At 43.6% G+C, this 20,724-nt stretch overlaps 1 protein-coding gene across 3 annotated transcripts; it reads left to right on the forward strand.

The window, feature by feature from the left end:
• The first annotated feature begins 734 nt into the window (after nt 1–734).
• On the forward strand, nt 735–20,692 carry LOC124955195 (tribbles homolog 2). 3 transcript variants are annotated; one of them, XM_047509288.1, is made up of 4 exons: nt 735–977; nt 13,800–14,972; nt 16,710–17,011; nt 18,628–20,692. In XM_047509288.1, exons 2-4 carry the CDS (start codon nt 14,493–14,495, stop codon nt 19,172–19,174), a joined length of 1,329 nt encoding a protein of 442 aa, XP_047365244.1. In that variant the 5' UTR covers nt 735–977; nt 13,800–14,492; the 3' UTR covers nt 19,175–20,692. The 3 variants fall into 3 exon arrangements, with proteins under 3 accessions (XP_047365244.1, XP_047365245.1, XP_047365243.1); XM_047509289.1 differs by lacking the exon at nt 735–977 and adding an exon at nt 5,312–5,681; XM_047509287.1 differs by lacking the exon at nt 735–977 and adding an exon at nt 9,140–9,731.
• The last annotated feature ends 32 nt before the right edge of the window (nt 20,693–20,724 follow it).

Raw genomic sequence — 20,724 nt, forward strand, 5'->3', positions numbered from 1 at the left:
CGAATGCCCCGTATCGTCGCGAATTATTCTCAATTATTATCATTCTTCGATCGTACTCCTCGTGAGTCTTTTTCAAAGTGTGACCAAAAAGTGTTACCTCACTCGTTAGAAGAGGAACAGACAGATATAGAGATAAAATCGATCATTTTTCATCGAAGAGAACGTATAAATTTAATGTACGTATAAATTTATGTAATTGCTATCACGTTCCGAGGGCTAGCCGAATTAAACCGTGTAACTGGGTCATCGAAGCAAGGATACGTTCACGAGGCAGAGATATCACGGCTTATAGTACGATTCGTAGCCTCGGTCGTAGAGTAAGAATCCTTTTTTGATCGAATAATAATCACATAATATGTGATTTCGTCGCGATAGTCCTCGATAAATGGTTCTTGGACAGCGACGTTAGAAAAGCTCGAAGCAGTTCGTGACCTTGAAATCAATGCCTATCTCGTGATCTATCACACGCCGGGCTAGCTCGACGTGTCTCGAAGAGGAAGGCGAAGGTCAAAGGAGGGGAGGATGGATGACTCGTAGTATCGTGCCCGATCGCTCGAGTATGTAAACATACACGTACGATAACGTATACGCATAGTACGTATTGCGAAAGGACATAACGCGAGCAATGCGTTCGTCCGTGTAGAAAGCTTTCGTCGCAGTTTCGTGCTCAGTCCAGCTTCGGCTTATTCGTCGAGTTAACACGTGGGAATCGTCGTCCTCGTCGTCCTCGCTTAAAATATTACTTTTTATTCATTACGATAAACGAGATATTTATAATCAAATCATTCGATGACTTTACGCACACTGATCGTCGTTATTCATTTTACGATTAACACGAGTAACGCGTGAACTTTGCTTCTTTCGTTATTAGCATTATGTCACGGGATATTCGTCCCGTGGAGAAGTGTGCCCATTCGATCGGGATTGGCCAATAATTTTGCCAAAGAATTTGGCCGAAAGGATCGTCGTGCAAACAGGTGCGTGTGGAAGTTAGCGATCGATCGAATCGTTTCGGAACTGAAAGAATATCCTTTGTGTAGCAATAGCGCGTGGTATATATATATATATTTATATATATATATATGCTCGTCTCCGTTTTTCTCGAACAACTAAATATTCTAGATACTTCCTAAGTGTCGTCAATGGCGAGAGAAACGCTACCGCCTATTTTTTCGCACGCGTTCGCGTTGCAACGTTTCCAGTCAGGCCAGTTGCGTGTCCACGTTATTGCATTAATGCGAACGCAACTGTGTACAGCCACGTTCCCTCGTACCGTGCAAGGAAACGATGCAAATTCGAACATGGCCGAAAAAAAGTATATATACTTTGCTCGAAATAATCTTATCGTTCGTTGCTTTTGATATACGATTTCTTTTGATATACGTTCTTTGATATGCGATTAGAAAAGAGACAACAAAGTTGTTCCTTTACGAAGAGAAGAAGGGACGTGACTGCCAGTAAGCAAAACATACAAATATTTACAAAAGGTTTCTTGCCTAAATAAACCGTTATCATTGTTTTATCTGATTTTCCAAACGAACGATTCAAGATCGAAAGTCTCTCATTGTCCGACGTCATCGAATCCGGACGTTCATCTATGCGCAAGTATATATGTATTACGTACGCGTAATCGCTACACCTCCGCTTCGCGACCAGTGATAGCCGATAGAGAACGGAGTCTTTCTACCGCAGGCTATTTTGCGATCATATCGATTGCTTTTTGCTTTTTTTTCCCGACAAGCGTCTGACGCAATCGTAGTAGTCATTAACGATATCTCCGGGGTGAGCGGGTAAGCGTGCTTCTCTCTCTCTCTCTCTCTCTCTCTCTCTCTAGGCAAGAAAAACATTTCTTACGATTTATGAATCACACAAACACGTAAAATCCGATTCTTCGTACATAGACGGATGTTTCGACAATGTTTTTCGAAACGTCATTCGTGTTTTTTCAAATGGACTTTAAGCAAGAGAGAATGACGTTTGGTTAATTTACTTTTCATCAAGCTTTATTCAAAGATACATGAAAATGCATGAAGAAATTTCCTGTATTTCGTATTACGTATCGATCGTGACGTTTGAGCCGTCGAGTACGTTAATCGATGAGAAGAAAGATGATACTTCGACAAGATTTTTCGACGACGTTCTACCATTTTATTTCGAAAAGGATGCTCGCATCCTGCCCAATTGTATTCCGTGTATTTCCTTGTATATATACGTGTACGTGTGCTGCCTCGAGCAGCTGGCAGCATTAACGTCGAGAGAGAAACCGGACGAGGAAGAGGATGCTCGGGAGGAAGACGGGGGACAGGGGAGGGAAGGACAGGAGCAAAGCAGCCTCGACTTAAATTAACCGCAACCCCTCGGAAACGCGTGCGAGCTGCCCGCTATACAGGATGCGCGCGTGGCACATTATTTTGAAATTTCGGCAAACCCGAAAGAATTCCGATCGATTTATCTTTTCGAAGAATATCGTTTGTTTATTTTAATTTATTTTTAACAAAGCACAAAGAAAAAGGTGAAAAACATCGATTCATCTTTCCGAATCGAACTTTACTCACTTACGCAGTGCGTTACACTTCTTTATGTTGTACAGAACCGACTCTCGATCCTTAGTAACAATAATTTCTCCTCTATCGTTATTTCTTTCCTTCCCCATGTTATCTCCCGATCATAAGACGAAGGTTGCAGAGGAAGACAGGCCGGACGTTGGAGGTGGGGAGCTCTTGTTTCTTTTTCTTCTTCTCAAGCTTTACCTTCGTAGCTTTTCTTATCCCTTTTGCAGTATTTCTTCTTTCTTTTTTTTCTCCTTCTTCTTTCTTTCTTTCTTTCTTTCTTTCTTTCTTCTTCCACCGCCTCCGTCCGCACATTTTACAGGCGCAAACGAAACGAGCTTGAACCGGTTCGAGGCATTTTTCGTCGGTTCCTCGTCCCGGACTTTAGACCGGTATTCCTCCACGTGCAAGATGTGTAGGTAGTTTTGCGAGGTCTGCGCATTTCGCAAATTGCAGCCTAAGACCGCGACGCGAACGCTCCTGATACGATTTTCTAAAGCGAGCCGTTCCAAGACGTTCCTTTACAATTTTCCCTTTTATACCGATCGACAAAATAATTACAATTATTTCTTCGTTATTTTTATCATCGCCAATCTTTCCAATATATTTGTCTATTCTAACGCATTGCTATCATCGTGCCGAGTATATTTTTAAAGAGTAAAATCATATTTGTCCTTTATATTATTTATGCTCGATTGCTTATCGACGAGATAACCATTGTGACACGTGAATAAATATCGAGAGCGAAAACTTTGCAAATGCGAGTTAGAAAATTGCGTGATATCGAGTTATACGTGAAACTTTGTCTATCCTCTGGTTGCAGGGTCACTCTATTGACGATGATAAGTCTTTTTGCATTTGCTGGTCGTATCTGTATAATATTATGAAAGCTGATGCAACCTTCTGGGAGTCGCTTAAATATCTTAAACGTTCATAAACGCGTCCATAATGTTCCTTTTCGTTTGCCTTTGCCTTTCGTTTGCTGTGTAGACTATTGAAAAATATCTTTTTCGAATCGACGAAAAGAAGTGGATTAGCGATGAATCGAGTCATCGACGAAAAGGGATCGATACGATATGCGCTACCTTTTCCTATTCGAGGGACCAGGAAGAAGGAGAGAGAGAGAGAGATAGAAATACTTTAGCCGCAAAAGTGTCATCGATAAAAGTTCAATGATGTCGTGGACGAGGGAGGAGGCTTTGACGAAACTTTCGAGTGTTTCCTCTTTTCGATTTTACGAACAAAGCTTGAGAACCAATGCGCGCAACAATGCACGCCAAGTCTAATCGTATCTGGAGGCTTCTCTTCGATTTTCACGCCTATCGAATTTCCAAGACCTTTTTTCGATACTATAGATAGATTCCTACGTATGCGTGGCGATATGCGTATACATATATATATATATATATATATATATATATATATATATATATATAATGTGTGTGTGCGCACGTCGTGGGACGAAAATTCGAACGGACAAAGCAAAGTCGCGCGCTTCCTTTCCTCGTTATTCTTCGCTTTTCTTTTATAGAAGTTTTCATTCAACGGGAAAGATGTTGCTGCGATATTTCTTCAAATCGATTATTTTAACCGTTCGGTTAAGAGTATAAGAAAGCCTCTACGCCGGAAGAACGACAGAGGATTTATCGTTTGCAGAGCGGAAACAAGGTGTTGTACAGATACACGTTGGCGAAGAACTTTTGTTTTCAAGTTCCCTCGAACACGGATAATCTCTATCGAGGACAGATAACAGTTTCTACTCGTGTTTCCTCAATTTCGTTTCTTAACGAACACACTTCTTGTCACCTATTACTACAGACTTAATGTTTCTTCGGAAGCAGGAAGTAGTTCCTGACGAGTCGACGATAATCAGGAGCTCGTCCGATATATTTTTATTAGCGGTGGTTGGCCATGAAAAGACTGGGCATAAACGAAGAAAGATCGATGAAACGTGACCGATTCATCGACCGTCTTAAAGACGACTCGCAACGCTCGTTTCTCGAGGTCGTTGAGCGTCGTTGAGCGCCGTTGCTAGTCTTCCTACGCGTTGCTCTTTGCGGCAAATTTTTTTTCTCCTCGAACTCTCTCGTTTCAATTTCCTTCCTAGCGAATTCCTCTTAGACCGCTAGCCACTTTCTCGATATGATTTTAAATATGGTCGATGTATTAAGACGATTGCCTCTTAGAAAGTTACAACTTGAATCGTGCAACGTGGTATATAAAACAAAAGCGTAACGCTATCTGCATAACTTACCTAGTAGTTTCGAGTGCAGTCGATTCCAAACGAAACTAATATCTGGGTATATATATTATTATTATTATTATTATTATTATTATTATTATTATTATTATTATTATTATTATTATACGAAGAGGAGACATTTATTGTCATCGTAGATACTTTTCGCGGCTAAAAGCATAAACATGCCTTTATGCACGTATGCAAGAAATTTACGAGCTAAAAAACGAATTCGATCGTCTACGTTCCTCTCTCTCTCTCTCTCTCTCTCTCTCTCTCTCTCTTCCTCCCTTGATGTATAAGGTTATCTTCACGGTATTACATCATGCAGTTTCGTGAGTTGTCAACGATTACAATAATATACGCTCATCGCTGTCCAAAGACGCTCAGTCTCGAATTATCGTCGATGGTGTAACGTTCCCCTAGAGATAATACTCGCGAGAGAAATTTTCGTAAGCAGGCTTTTCAACGCGCATACAAATCGTTTGACGAAAGATCGATAGACGCTTCGCGTTATAGAAAATATCTTCCAAGTTGCAAACGTAGCGAGTCAAAGTGAATAGTACACGAAAGTCCTCGAAAGTTACGACTTCTCGCTACTAGCGAGTCAATGAACGAGCCATTCACAAAGCCTATCGAACGATACGCAGAGAGAGAGAGAGAGAGAGAGATCCTTGGAACGCATGCCAAAGCATTCAGGAGGAGCTCCCGTTCTTTTTCCATTGTCTACCGATGAATAATTTTAATGATCGCATCAATTCGATCGAAGAACGAAAATTGATACGTTCACATACATACGTTCGAGATAAGAGAAATTTCGACTTATTTTCTCGCTTCTTCAAGTCTCCAGCGGTAGGCATGACCTGCGTCACGTACGCTTCGATTTAAAGCGAGTAAGTAGACACGCAGCGAATCGATAGTAACGTATCGATTAAAAGGTTGTCCATGCAGCAATTAGTTTTATCCGATCGATCCAATCGATCTAACTAACCGCGTCTTGATATTCCCCTCCCACACCCTTTTCCATACTCGTAACAGGTCTCCTGTCCCGTATTCTCCGAATACGATCTGGTTCGTTGTTGGGAGAGAGAGAGAGAGAGAGAGAGGAACACACACTCTCGTCGGTGCGTGTTTACGAAAGAAACCGAAGAAATGATGTAATCTCTTCGAATCTCGCTTCGCTCTCTTTGCCGGAAGAAATTTCCACCTCGATGTGCGAAACTCCTCGATAATGTTTTATCGCGACTTTTACAAATATTCTTTTTTATTTCTTAGAAAGAGTAATCGAGTCTAGTGTCAAGTGACGTATTCTAGTCCGTATATACGGACTATTGTCTTACGTTGGCGCGCATCACGATCGAAGGAGAAACAACGAGAACGGCATTATCCGTTGAAGAAATCGACGGATTTTTCGAATTTACTATGACGAAAGTAAGAAGAGGCAGAAAAATTCCCGTTCTCCGCTTCGACGATACTCAAGAGTGAAGGCATCTCGGCGTTGTCTTCTCGACGCTAGATAAAGACAATATTTTTGGTCGTGTTCCGGACACGTTCGGCGATAACCTGTGCGACATATCTCGTCTCATATGTAGCAACAATGTCGACTCATTGCAACTCGTATATTTTATACGTAATACGTGTACGTACGAGCTTCGATATCGATTGGCACGATCGTCTTTCGCGAGCGCTAAGATACGTTTTCGGACGTATCAACGTTATAATTTGACATTTCTCCTCTTTTTCCTTTTCTTTTCGTTTCTTTTCGTTTCTTTTTCGTTGTCAGTTCTTCGAAGAAGAAGCACCATCTTTCAACGTCTAGTCGTATATTGCTACGTCACAGGATGAAAAGACTTTTAACGGAGAGATTTTCTTCGCAGTTACCCTCTCTCTCTCTCTCTCTCTCTCTCTCTCTCTCTCTCTCTCTCTCTCTCTCTTATCGGCACTAGCGATTCGTTCGGGAACGACTATGATTTTTCAACTATAGCGCTAGGAGATTAGCAGCGCGGTCTTGGTTGCGTTGTCGCAGAAGAGGAAAAATTTCTAGGTAAACAACGACGGCGCGCACGCGCGCGCGAAAGAATGGTTAAGAGTTATTCGCATTAAGAAGGAGGCGCTCTTAAATGTAGAACGGATACGGTCTTTATGTCGCAAACGGTTAATGCCGTAATCTCCGCATCCTTGAATACTTTTATCCTCGCGAGAAATAAAGTTTCCTCTTTAATATTTATCGGACAAGGTCGAGCACGGAACGGGCTCTTTTTATCGACTCTCGTGGTTCCTCGAGTAAGAAAAGTCGCGTTATTATAGTTTCTCGAATGTGTCTGGGTTGCGTCTACTCGTCCGTGTACACCCACGCATACGTAGGAACTCGTATATGGCGGTAGGGTAAAAAAGAAGAAAGAAAAAAAAAGCAACAGAAAGTTGACCAATATCCGGCAAGAGCGACGACGAACGCGTTTGGAAATTCGAAGGCCTGCGCGCCTCTCCTCTCTCGGCTCTTGGCACGATCCGGTGCTCGAACGCCACGCAATCGACCGTATCTCTTTGGACACGCGTCGTGCGTGCGTGCGTGCGTGCGTGCGTGCGTGCGTGCATGCGTGTGCGCACAGTTCTCGTGTATCGCGCGCCTTCCATTGGCGTACGCTCTTTCATCTCGAAATCGAAGCGAAAGTATCTTTTGCGGATCACACCGCAAAGAAGATAATTCGAGGGTTTCTCGTCGGGATAATAGCTTCTTGCGTCGAAGCGTCAAATTATTTACGAGGGCAGTTTTGTTGAACCATGTCTATTCTTCAAACGAATCTCTCTCTCCCCCCCCCCCCCCCCCCCCCCCCCCGCTCCCATCTCCTCTATATCGTCGCGCATACAACCCTTTTTGACAAATTCCCAAGAAATAAGAACATGACATTTTTCTAATCGCAAATCATACATTTCGTTCACGTAATTGCCAAGTGTCCGCATGCTTTTGCACGATAACGTATGCCTCCCGCGCTCTTTAAGAAACGTTAAGGTAGGCCAAGGGCGATTCTCTTTTTCTTTTTCTTCTCTCTGACAAATTTAACCAGGGAGGGCTTATAAATAAATCGAACGAATAATATAACGCTTTATTTCGAGAGAGAGAGAGAGAGAGAGGGAGAGAGAGAGAGGGAGAGAGAGAGAGAGAGAGTGAAGGGAGCAACACTTTTTCATAAATAATTACTCGTATGGAATGGATATTTTCATCGGTAAAATGGCGAATAAATTCTCCCTTAAACCGCGCCATTCAGTTTCCCCGTATCGGCGACGTGCCGCGTGTCAACCGATCTACGTACGCGTGTTATCGCGAACAGGGACGACTCCCGGATCTTTCGGGCCCTTTCGAAAAAGAGAGTCAACAAAATAAACTCATTCGATAGCAATTAAAAGTGTGGAAAAAAGTTATTCGTATATCGTTTGCGATTTCGTCGCGTTACGCAAAAAGTTGCCCAAAAGTCGAGACCAAGCGTCGCTCTTTCGACTTTTATATAATCACCTGTTTAAATAATATTTTTCAAACGGATGCGGATCGGAAACGATCCATTTTTGGTTCGTCTTTTTTTTCTTCTCTTCTCTTCTCTTCTCCTTTTTCCTTCATTGAGAGCTCAATTATCGAACGATAAGCGAGCACAGACGTTCGAGAGCGTCATAAGCGACGAGTCGCGCAATTTCGAGTAATTGCGAGCAATGTTTTCGATTTCTTTTGTAATACGTACTCGCTCTCGTCGTTCAGTCAGTTTTAATCGTTGACAACGACTCGATCATTTGGAAATTTCGCGGCAAATTTTCGTCATAAATGCTGAATCAAGGCTGTCGTTAGCTTTTGTTACGCACACACACACACACACACATTTATATTATATACGATAAAATTGTTAAAGGTCGCGCGTTCAAAAGTCAGTTTATTTCCTTCACTACTTCCTATTGCGCAACGAGCAAAGAAAGCGTTGGTTCTCAATGGGCAACGAGACAAGGTAAGGGATAAGAAGAGGGATCTGGAAGAGTAGAAAGCAGCGGATGATGAAGTCGAAGGAGACATTATTCGTAGGAAAAAAGAAAAGGTCGATACACGACGCGAAAAAGATAAATGGATTAGACGCGAAAGATGAGCTAATGGGGGTAAAAATGAAACCATTTCCCTTCCCACTCTTATGGACTTTCATTGGGTAAAAGGAAGGAACAACGGCATAATAAAATAGTTAGTTTCGATCGGCGAAGGGAGAAGAAGTATGAGGTGCCGGTACTGCACTACCGCACGCATGCGCATTCGTTCCACTGGTCGGTGCCGTGGCGGAGGAGGAAGGGAAGGGAAGGGAAGGGCGCGCCGAAGGTGGCTCGAACGAGGAGCTAAGCGCAGTCGTTGGGTGCACGATGGCGCGGTCGGTCGGTCTTAGTTCTTCGTATTGTTCTTGTCGCCGTCGTTTCTGAGCGGTGAGTCGCGGCCCAAAGCGTTGGACCACCGTGTCTCCCCATTGGTAAACGCGCGACGTTTTCACGGCCCTAACACCTCGCTCCCACCCTCCATCTTTATTCTTCCTCTCGGAGAAAAACCGGCGTGTTATTTGACAGACCGATTAGAAAAAGTCTAGTGTTTGTTCGCGACTCGTCGATCGACCTCATTAACATCGTCATCGAGAGCGAGCAGCTCGTCGTCATCAAGGAGAACGAGAATAAGAGGAATATATCTGCGTTAGCATCGAGGAGAAACGAGTTTTCGCCATTTCTCTTCTCTCTCTCTCTCTCTCCCTCTCTGTAGTGTTTCTCTTTTACCGATCGATCCACCACCAACCAAACCAGCAGCACACCACTAACCAGGCGGTTTCATATATCGCCAACGTCTTTTGGGAGGAAATTATAAAAAAATCCGAGGGCAGTCCGCATTCTCCGTTCAGGAACGTACGGCGACGAAACGAAAACAACATTCGAAGGTAAATGTTGAAATCGATCGTTTGTATCGTCTCCTTCGAATCGTTATTTTTATTAATAATTTTTTTTTTCCTTCGTCCCTCGCCCCCCCCCCCCCTCCCGTAAACACGGCTCTCCTCCTCGAGGAGGAAGAAAAGAGACCGAAGGATTAAGAAGTCTCGCGTCCGAGTGCGAGAGTTGGGTGCAAAGTGCAGTGTGATTATCGGATCGATGCCCGACCTTCGCGTTACTTCCATCTATTTACGTTTACGAGCTCTTCCTTTTCTCTCTCCCTCGGCGGCGATTAGGATTTCGTTCGATTGGATCATGCGCGAGATGCGTTTCTCGAAAATATCTCTCAATTAATCGGAGTGAGAAAACGCGCGGGCGATACAGAGGACGCTCTTTGTTGTGTTTGCCTTAAAGCTTTAATGGCCGCCGATTCTCCTCTAGGATAAATTCAGTCGACGACGTTTCTTTCGAAAATGAAATAACAATTTTTCCCGACGAGCGCCTTCCCGACGGCGCGTTTCCGCCAAAGAGAACGTAGGAAGGAACGATTCGTTTATTTCCTTTCCTTTCCTTTCCTTTCCTTTCCTTTTCCGATCAACGCGCCCCGAGATTCCTACAGCTTACTCGTTTACAGTTTCTTCGTGACGTAACGACGAATGAATGCCCCAATGCTTACGTAGTAAATGCTCTTCTCGTTTACTATAAAAGCATAATCTTATACGGCAATCAAGGTAATCGGCCGAGTAATTTTCTAGAAATATTTTCTTTTCTTTATCTCTCCGCCTATGAGAGAAGAGGTACGTTAAACTAAATCAAAGAAGAGAGCCCTCCAACTCTCTTAGATCCTTTTCGGTCTCATTTCGGCGACTGATACAATACCATCCGAGTATATGCTCGATATATCGCGAGAATAAATAAATACGAGTGACGAGCAGTATCAAAAGAGGGAAGAAAACATGCTTCGTTGACGTAAAATCGTTCTCGCGTCTATCCTTGTTCTTTCAGGCGGAAAGAGAGACGATGCAGTCGGTTGTTTGGTGGTCGGTCATTCGAAAAAGTACACGCATGCGCTAGGAGCATTCGAATCGGAGAGCGCGAGAGGAGAATCATGCTCGAGGCATGATTCATCGGGAGAGTATTTGTGGTCGTTATGCGTTAAAAAGTAGTAGGAGACGATAACGAAGCCCTAGAATAGGAACACCATAGTCGATTTTCTTCGTTCTCGCGAGGAAATGAGACTTTAGAGTTTCCATTTCCAAGTGAAAATGCGCTGAAAGTGCCATTAAAAACCGATTCGCCTTTTCTCGGAGAGGTCGATGATCTCTCTCTCTCTCTCTCTCTCTCTCTCTCTCTCTCTCTTGGCTCCTACTCTCTTTTTCTCTCGTGTTCCGCGCGCGCGCGAGATAACGATCGACGAAAAAGAATCGGGCAAATTCATTTTCATCGTTTCTTCGAATAAAACAGAAGCAGTGCCGTTGATAAATTTAAAGTTCGAGATCGAGAGTCGAACGTATTAGGCAATTTCTTTCGCGAGATTGCGTCATGCGTTCGCGCGCTATTAATGCGAGTGCCAGGCTGGCGATATCGGAACGACGACGACGACGACGACGACGACGACGACGACGATATTTCTCTCTCTTTTATTGTCAGTCGCCATTACGACCTTACCGAAGGATATCTGCTGTTATCCGCTCTCAAAAAGATCTGAACGAACGAGATGGATCGATCTTTCATCTCGCTCTAATACGCGCTTTATATTTTAACCAATTCCTTAGAAACGAGATCTACTTTTCATAAATAGAGGAACGTTATCGAAAAAGATCGACTAGTTTTTTCTTTTCTTATCCATGGCTAAACTCGGAACGATAATTATACGCCGGCAAACTGATTGGACACATCTTTACAAACGTATCTCGAGAAGAATTCAATTGTCAAGAATCGTTCGTCAGACTTTTACGTCAAGCTTTGCTCTTGGTTAAATCTAATCAGCTAGTTACTAATACGCGTTACGTAAAATAAAAGAAGAGAATTGATAATTGATAGGACCGAGAAAGCAAAATGTCGAATCCCGTAGGAGAGGAGGAAATTCTGAGATGCGATTCGTAGCGATCGTTGCCCCGATAGAACGCATAGAACAGTCTTAGATTCCTCGACGTTCTCAAAGTTCTCGACATTCCTATTCTTGCGTCATCGTTGGACGATACAAACTACTACGCGATCGACTTTCCGCGATGTTTGCCAGGTGGAATGCGTTACGAGAACTTGGTTTTACGTGTATATGCGCCACGCCTCGCCTGTTCTTGCAACTTCTTTCATCGTGATTATTTTTCTATCGTCATTAATTCGAACGCGAGGTATAAATCATTGATAAAACCGATTCTCGTGGACGCCTTTTTGCATATATTCTCCTTCTCGTCATCTACGAGGACGCAAAAGAGGAGGGAATATTAATGATTTGCGTGCGACGTAAATAATACATTTCTTCCTCGATAACGCTCCTTTACACGTTTATAATCGAACGAGAATCCGACGATTCTCTCTCTCTCTCTCTCTCTCTCTCTCTCTCTCGATTAAAGACGATGAATTTTCGATCTTTGCATAGACGATCGTTAATACGTCTATTTACTCTTGGACGATGCGTCGTATTTGATATTAAATATTTATCCGATCCAGGATTCAGCAAAAAAACCAATCGTCGCATTAGAGTTCCAATTTAGTTATTTCCCAATTGTTCATATCTCCGAATCATTTGCTCTTACTCTATGTTGCGTTGCAACATATCCAATGAATCCATGTAAAAGTAATAAGAAGAAAGGTCAGAAAACGTAATCGTCTCGAAGAAAGAAAGAGAGGAGTATATTTCGTAAAAGCTCGCTCGCCGATGTTTCATAAGATCTCGAGAGAAGAGGATGTTGATGCGAGTCGTGTTATCGCGAATAGGGGGCGAAGACGATTCGTTTGCACGGCCCTGATCTCGGGAGCGACTCTGCTTTTGCGCAAGTGTACGCGCGACTATCGCAACGTCGTCGTCGTCGTCGTCGTCGTCGTCGTAATTTCTCCGAAACGTACAATTCTCTGTTGGAAACTTTGAAAGAAAGCACCTTCCGCGTCGAAAGATCAAATTAAAAAAATAATCGAATTGAAATACCTGCTTCGAATAACGCGGCGCGAACGAAAACGAATAGCGCGCTCGACCTTGGGAAGAATCGAATGGCGTCGTTCGACCGAGGAAGGAGAGTCTCATTTTCGCGAATTGAAACCGTATCGTGAGCTACGGTAAAGTCTACGATTATAAGCCGCGGTACCGGAAGTCGAAATCGATTACGCTATTTCTCTCTTTCCTTCTCTTGAAATACGATAAACCGTGCGAACGAGGATAATTTATCCATTTGAAATGTTATTTCGTTCAAAGAGCATAATATAAATGAGCTCATTTACGTTCTTTGATAGGATTATTCCTTGAAAAATGTTCGTCCTACGAAAGGGACTGCGAGAAAAGGCGAAGAAAATCAAGAAAGGTGAAGAATCGTTGGAGTTTGTTAGGGAAGAGGGGAGGACCGAGAACGGCTCAACGACCGCGTAGAACCGATATCCCTGACCTTAACGAGACCTCCCCTCCTCTCTCTCTCTCTCTCTCTCTCTCTCTCTCTCTCTCTCTCTCTCTCTCTCGGTAGGAATTGCGCACAAGGCAGGACGAATGTCGAAACCGTCGTCGCCGTTTTGAAACTGTCCGTGAATCATTCGAGTAGGACGCTCTATTCGACGATGACGAACGGAACTCGCTTTCGAGTTATTCTTTTCTCGTTCTAAAAAGTCAAATATATACCTAACTCGAAACATCATTTTCGATCCTCAAAGATCGTTAAAGAAAGAGATATTCTCGTTGAGATCGATCGTTCTCTTTTTATTCTTTATAACTTTCATCGAAAACTTTTGGCGAATTTCTTATCGGCTCGAACTCGAATAAAATTCTACTTTTTGATAGATATTTCTCCGTGCTTGAACAAAAGGTGTCCTCGGTTATGAGGGATCGTCGAACGTGCAATTTGGAATTGAAGGATGCCCTTTTTGTTTCACAGGCTTTACCTTCGAGAGAGCGACCGACCTAGGACGAGATAATCTAGTAAGTAACTCGTTCCTCTCAACGAAGATCTCACTCCGTCCAAGGACCCAACACGCAAGGAGGCACCGTAACGACGACCGCGTGGGTCCTCGATATACCTATACATCCATATGTGTATTCCTACCTTCTTTTACACACGCACGCGCACGCACACACACACACACACACACACACATTATATGCATATAAAAGTGGACGCGTGAATACGTAGATCGCATACGTACACAAATGTATAAATGTACATACATTATCTACGCGACGTACCTCGAAGAAACTAGAGCTTAACGGTATTAACATTAGTTGTCGTTTAACAAACGCGTACGTTCGATAAAGACCTATTCCTATACCGTATAACAATAACGGTCGCGCACCGTGCCAATTCGAAAAAGTTGCCTCTTCCGCGTTCGGTGTTCGACGAGTTAAAAGTGTGTTCAAAAGGATAAATATTATAAACGAAACGTTTATTTCTTCATCTTCGACGACAATATCTCGAAGCTCGAAGAAGAAAATCCGCGGATCTCTTACCGAGCGAGTGAAAAAAGAAGAAAGGAGAGGAAAAGGAAGAAGAAAAATTGGGGAGGGCGTGTGTGCGCGCGCGCGCGCTACGGGACAGTGGAAAGATATCGCTAAATACGGGATAGCCAACAATATGAGAGTGGCGGCCACGAGGCAGCATCCTCTACAAACGACGACACGTATTTCCAACAATGGAAAGTTCCTGGTCAATACGAATAATCAGGAGGTGCAACCTCAACAGCATCAGCAGCACCAGCAACAACAACAGCAGCCGCCGCTGCTACAGCAACAATCGCAAATATCCCAACACCATCATCATCATCATCATCATCATCATCATCATCATCGTTATAGGCAGCATCCGTATCAGCAACATTATCAACGACAACAAGCGACGGTGCCGGCGGCGACGGTGCCGGCGACGAACAGTGACGAAAATACAACCGCGGTCGTTCCGCTCGTCGGATTCTCGAGCTGCGAGCCAACGGCACGGAACGTCGAGCATCACGGACCAACCATTCTTGGGGATAGATTCGTTCTTCTTGGTCCGGCGGAAGGCAGTGCCCTTTACAGATGCGTCGACGTACAAACCGGTCAACAGCTTGTCGCCAAGGTCGGTCAGATCTTATGATCAAATATTTTATTTGCCTTACGAGTAAACGACGACGACGATCCTTTTAACGAGCTACGTTCTTATTTTCTTTATTTCCTTTTGCTAAAAGAACCAAACTATCACGGAGAATGCGATACGAGAGCGCGGAGATTAACGAGGTTCTCACGGTTAGAAAGTAACGCGCCTGGCCTACCCTAGAAACGCTTGGCGACTCTCTCAAGAGAGAGAGAGAGAGAGAGAGAGAGAGAGAGAGAGAGAGAGATACATAGGTAGATAGATCGAGAGAGAGAGAGAGAGAGCCATTGACCGGGTCTTTGCGTTCCAGGAAAGCGGACCTCGAACGTTTCTATCTTTAGTTCGACTCTTTTGTCGATTTCTTTCTTTCTTTCTTTCTTTCTTTCTTTCTTTTATTATCGATGACGTTAATCGATATCTTGGACGCGATAGACATCGAGTAAAAGCATTTCCTGTTGTCGATTTTCTTCTCGAGTTTCTCACCTTAGTTATCGATTTTTTAATCGATTCTTACTTCTTAATCGATTTTAAGATATTCCACTCCTTCTTGATAACGCTAAAGTAAAATAATTCAACGACGCCCATCTTTTCTAATGACGTAATCCTCCATCTCTACGTCGAAAACAGACGTAGTTGCAGATGATAACGAGTCAAAATAAGAAGCTTCGCCGATCGTTTCGCTCGTTTCCTGAAAACAGCAAGGTCCACTGTTCTTGTTTCCGCCACGTTTACAATTTGCCGAGCTAAAAAGACGTCGTTTTGAAATCTCTTCACGTAACAGTTGAATCTATTAAAGGGCGCGTTTCAAGCGGTATTAAAATTAATCGCATTAAAATGAATATACTTTCCCTATTGAGATCGATGTAAACGCGTAAAAAGAAAAAACGTAACGTTTCAAAGTTGAACGAACTCGAGGGTGTGTGTTACGCATATGCGTTCGTCTATCTCTACTTATAAAAGACGGCGGCAAAGTTTGCAATCTAGCGCGGAGTCCGCAACTTATGTGTAAGAGAAGAGAACGGTAACGTTGTGGCGGTCTAAGAGCCTTCTCGAGAAGGCTTCGCACTTACTTACGTAGCCTCGCGGTCTCTCTCGACGCGTTGCTCCGCGTTTCCATTAACATTTTACAATCGCTGAGCGTTATACAATGAGTCGCTTACATCATCATCGATCCGCGAACAAATACAAGGCTGCACCTTGCCTCGTCGACGTTGACGTCGGACCCTAACCCGTTGCTCGTAATCGCTACTAAAGCCAGGGCCGTTTGATTTAATTGACGATTACGTCGTCTCGAAAGACAACGCAGCGACGTTTTATTTCGCAAGCGAGCGTGTCGCCCGCTTCCTTTTTTCTTCTCTCTCTCTCTCTCTCTCCCTCTCTAACACACGCTCTCTCGGTCTCTCTCCACACCCCCCCCCCTCCCCTCACCGCCTCCGCCATCTTTGGAATAGACAATTGGAAATTTTGAATTTTCTCTCAATTCCTCTCTCTAACGCTTGACAAAATCGTTCATTTTTCTGATCGGGCCAACGACGATTTACGATTTAAAGAACGCACGCACTGCGCCCTTATTAAACTAATGGTAGCCGTGATGTTTCGAAAGCGCGTCGAGTTGGCTTGGATTTCGACACTACTTGAGATGAAAACGGCGTCGAACAAAAGTTATAGATTATCCTAAGTTATAGATAATCGAAAACTAAATGGGTTTCGATGAAATTTCAGGCACTGAGTCAAGGTGATAAAGGATGCGAAGCCTTGTTGCAAGCACATCTTCGATTGGAAGGAACGGACGCTGCTAGTGGACTCGCTGGAATCGTCGAAGGTAGCGGTGGTCGTCGTTATCTCCTTTTGGAGGGCCATCATGGAGATTTGCACGCTTACGTTAGAGCACGTAGGAGATTGCGCGAGCCCGAAGCGAGACGACTCTTCCGGCAGGCAGCCAAGGCCGTTGCCACGTGTCACGAGTACGGCGTCGTCCTCAGGGACCTCAAACTTCGGAAGTTTGTCTTTGCCGACGAAGCCAAGTAAGCAAAATTATACCCTTTTTTCTTTCCTTGCCTATCTGATAAGATATACGAACTACTTTTTCTTCCCTTCGAACGATAATAGGCAGCCATGAATTCGACTTAACGTTAAAATACCTATTAAACTAAATCATATACCGTTTCTAACAGACAGAGAGAGAGAGAGAGAGAGAGAGAGAGAGAGAGAGAGAGAGAGAGAGAGAGAGAGAGAGATCGAAGCGGAGCATAAATCGATCGTTGAGCGAGAACGGGCGTGCGTGGTTAGCCAATCGCCCCTTGCACGCTCGCATTCCTCTCCTTCGCCGAGTCTATATACCGGAGAGACCGAGAATGTTGCAAGGCAGAAAAGCATATTGGTTCATCGACTGGAAGAGTTTTGAAACTGGCCGGGTATAATTAAGAAACGCGTGATCCGAGTCGTCCGGTTGTACACGTCGCGCAATGTCCCATCTTGTTTCCAACTAGCATAGCAGCAAAACGCCGCATGGATAGTCTAGGGAATATAATGAATTTTTTCAAGCAAACGATAAGGAGTAACTAAGGTGTGCAACGATTAAGAAGTATGTGTCATCGTGGGCCGAGGAAGGAGATACGTTCGTCGTACGTTACCACCCACCGGTGGGCACAGTCCGATTCCGTTGCGTTTCGATTGAGAAACACAACGAGTTTGCAAACTCGTTGCAAAGCTTATTCCTCGGTGAAGCCCGCTCTTTCGACTTCGTGAAAAACGAAAAAGTAGAAAAAGTCAGACACAGCGTAGAATCGACCATCGGGGTTCTTGAACTCTCTCTCTCTCTCTCTCTCTCTCTCTCTCTCTCTCTCTCTCCCTCCCTCCCTCCCCCGCCCCTCTCCCTCCCTCCTCTCGTGCGGTGAAAGTTTTGCGAAGAAAGTCCCATCCGAGTATTCGTTTCTCTCTACTCTGTTCTTCTTGTAGGCCTCCGACTCCGGCGGTGACGGGAGTCGAGGTCGTTGAGCTTCTCTTTTCAAGATCGCGTCTCCTCTTTTTTTTTCTTTTATTTTATTTTTTTTTTTTTTTTTTTTTTTTGTTATCGCAATCGGAAAAGAGCTCCTTCTTCTCTCTTCATGAGAAAGTCACGCAGGAAGGAAAGAGATTCGACGAGTTGTGTTTAGAAAGAGGAGACGATTGGGGGCCGGTCACCAATATTTCTTGATATTTTCTCTACGTACGCATCAGTTATACCCGACGGAGGATGAACGAGATGATTGGTGCTGGTCGCCAGTCGGCCGGCTGGTTGGCGAGAAATCAAGGCCGACGCTCGACTCATAGATTATCGTCTTTACCGATGATGATAAATGGCATAGTTGACGATCTAACGCATATACCGAGAAGACGTAGGTTAGGTGCTTTTTCTCCAAATAACCTGGAATAGCAATAATGTACGTAGAGTTGCGTTGTATTATTAGCTAAGAGATTAGAAAGAGAATATTACGTAGGCGCGCGTCGTTGCACCTCGAGACTTCCGCGTTGCGCGACGTCGACGAAAGCGCTCTCCTTTCCAATTCCTTTCCTTTATTTCACTCCTTTTTGTATATACATAGATACGTACGGATACGTTATGAAAGTTGTGTAGTAACCTTTCTTTCTTGATTTTCAGAACGCAGCTACGATTGGAGAGCTTGGAAGATGCGGTGATAGTGGATAAGGAGGACGACAAGTTGACCGATCGTCGAGGTTGTCCAGCATACGTCGCACCGGAAGTTCTCAGATCGGGAAGAGCTTATTCCGGAAAGGCAGCTGACATTTGGTCGCTTGGCGTTCTCCTCTATACGATGCTGGTCGGCCGTTATCCGTTCAACGATGCGGAACACGCTTCGCTCTTTGCAAAAATTTCACGAGGGCAATTTGCCGTACCGGAATGTCTCAGTCCTCGCGCAAGGTGTCTCATTCGATCCTTATTGAGAAAGGAACCGTCGGAGAGACCTGATGCCGAGGACGTACCGCTTCATCCTTGGCTCTCGAAACCTCTCCGTCTTTCTTCGCCTTCGCCCTCGCCCTCGCCCACGCCTCCATCTTCCTCTTCGTCCGCGCCCTCGTCGTCCTTTTCATCATCCACGTACTCTTCCTCTACTTTCCCTTCGGGGAGATCCGCTTCTCAGGACCAGATCGTACCGGAGCTCGTTAACGATCCTCGACAAGACTGACTCTTCGAAGAAGAGACGATTATTATCCTTTATTCCGCGCGTTAATAGCGCCAGCTCTGCGTCTTATTTTTAAAAAGAAAAATCTTCGAATTAAGGAAAGAAAGACATGTGCATATTATTTTGAAAAAAGAAAAAATAAAAGTGCGCGTGTGCGCGTGTCATATATATGTCTATATATATACACACACACACATATATATATATATATATATATATATATATATATATATATATATACACGCGCGCGCGCGCGCGCACAGACACGCATATACATATATATATAAAATAAGAAAAAATCGCGCAAAGATCCGAGGATCATCGTCTCTTTACACGCAGAGGCTACCGATCCGCTCTTTATATCGTATAATATATGTATATTTCGTGTCATCATCCTCGTGTACCATCTCTCCTTTTGCTCGTTCATCGTTTCTCTAGAACGATAGAAGAAGATTCGCGTGCGATTTGTCGAATATTAAGAATGAGGAGACGCGTTTTTTTCCTACATCACGATACGATCAAAGTCGAATGGACATGTATTATATCGAAGTGTATTTTACACACACGACGTGGTAGATTGACGAAGCGCTGATAAAATATTCTCTTTTTTTACGAAAGGAATCCAGAGGTCTTTCGAATCTTTCGATCGTATCACGTACGGCTACTCTGCTCGTAATAAGAGATGGGGAAACAAAAGTCGATTAAAACACGTTAGATATTAGTGATACGTTATCGTCTTAGCGTATCGGCTTCGCGATCTAAAAGCGCAATTCGTTAGTACGAATTATTTCGATCATAATATATCGATCACCATAGTTCAGGGTATTCGAACGGTTTCTACGGTTCGACGAAGATACGAAACTTGTGCAAAAGCAAGAATAATTTATTAGGAGATGAACCCGGAGACATCGGGTTTTGGAAAAAAGAAAAAAGGCAATGTTCTCGAAGGATCTGACACTCTACGTGCCGCGGGTAAGAGAGAGAGAGAGAGAGAGAGAGAGAGAGAGATGTCCTGAGACCGATTCGACGACGTTCGGAAAGTACCAAGTGTTCTTCTATTTGATAAATCTTTAAAAAAAAGAATCATTTTGTATAACGTCTCTATATGAGAGTAAGGCTAAAGAGAAAAAAAGAGAAGAGAAAAGAAAAAGACAGGCAAACAAAGAAACAAAAAGAAAGAAGAAAGGGCAAAAAAGAAACTCGCTAGATCGATTTCTCCTTCCGATTTTTCTCAATGATTTTCTCCAACGTGATATCTCCAACGTCGATCCAACAACCACCACTCTCTTCGTCTTTGGGGTGAGCGTACATGTCAACATCGAAAAAAGAAAATTTCTCCTTTATCATTTTAGTCAGGGTACAATAATGAATGCAAACCTTAATAAACGGTCTATATATGTATATAATTTCGATCGACGATAATCCTACCGAGTTAAAAGAAAACGAAAGAAATAACTTTAATTAGGAAGAATAACGACGTTTCTGTACATAGGCGAAATAAAGTGATGTTTACGACATGATCATAATGTACCCAAGTTACATTACACCTCTAT

The sequence above is a fragment of the Vespa velutina genome, chromosome 17 (genome assembly GCF_912470025.1).
Source record: "Vespa velutina chromosome 17, iVesVel2.1, whole genome shotgun sequence".
Taxonomy (NCBI): Eukaryota; Metazoa; Arthropoda; class Insecta; order Hymenoptera; family Vespidae; genus Vespa; species Vespa velutina.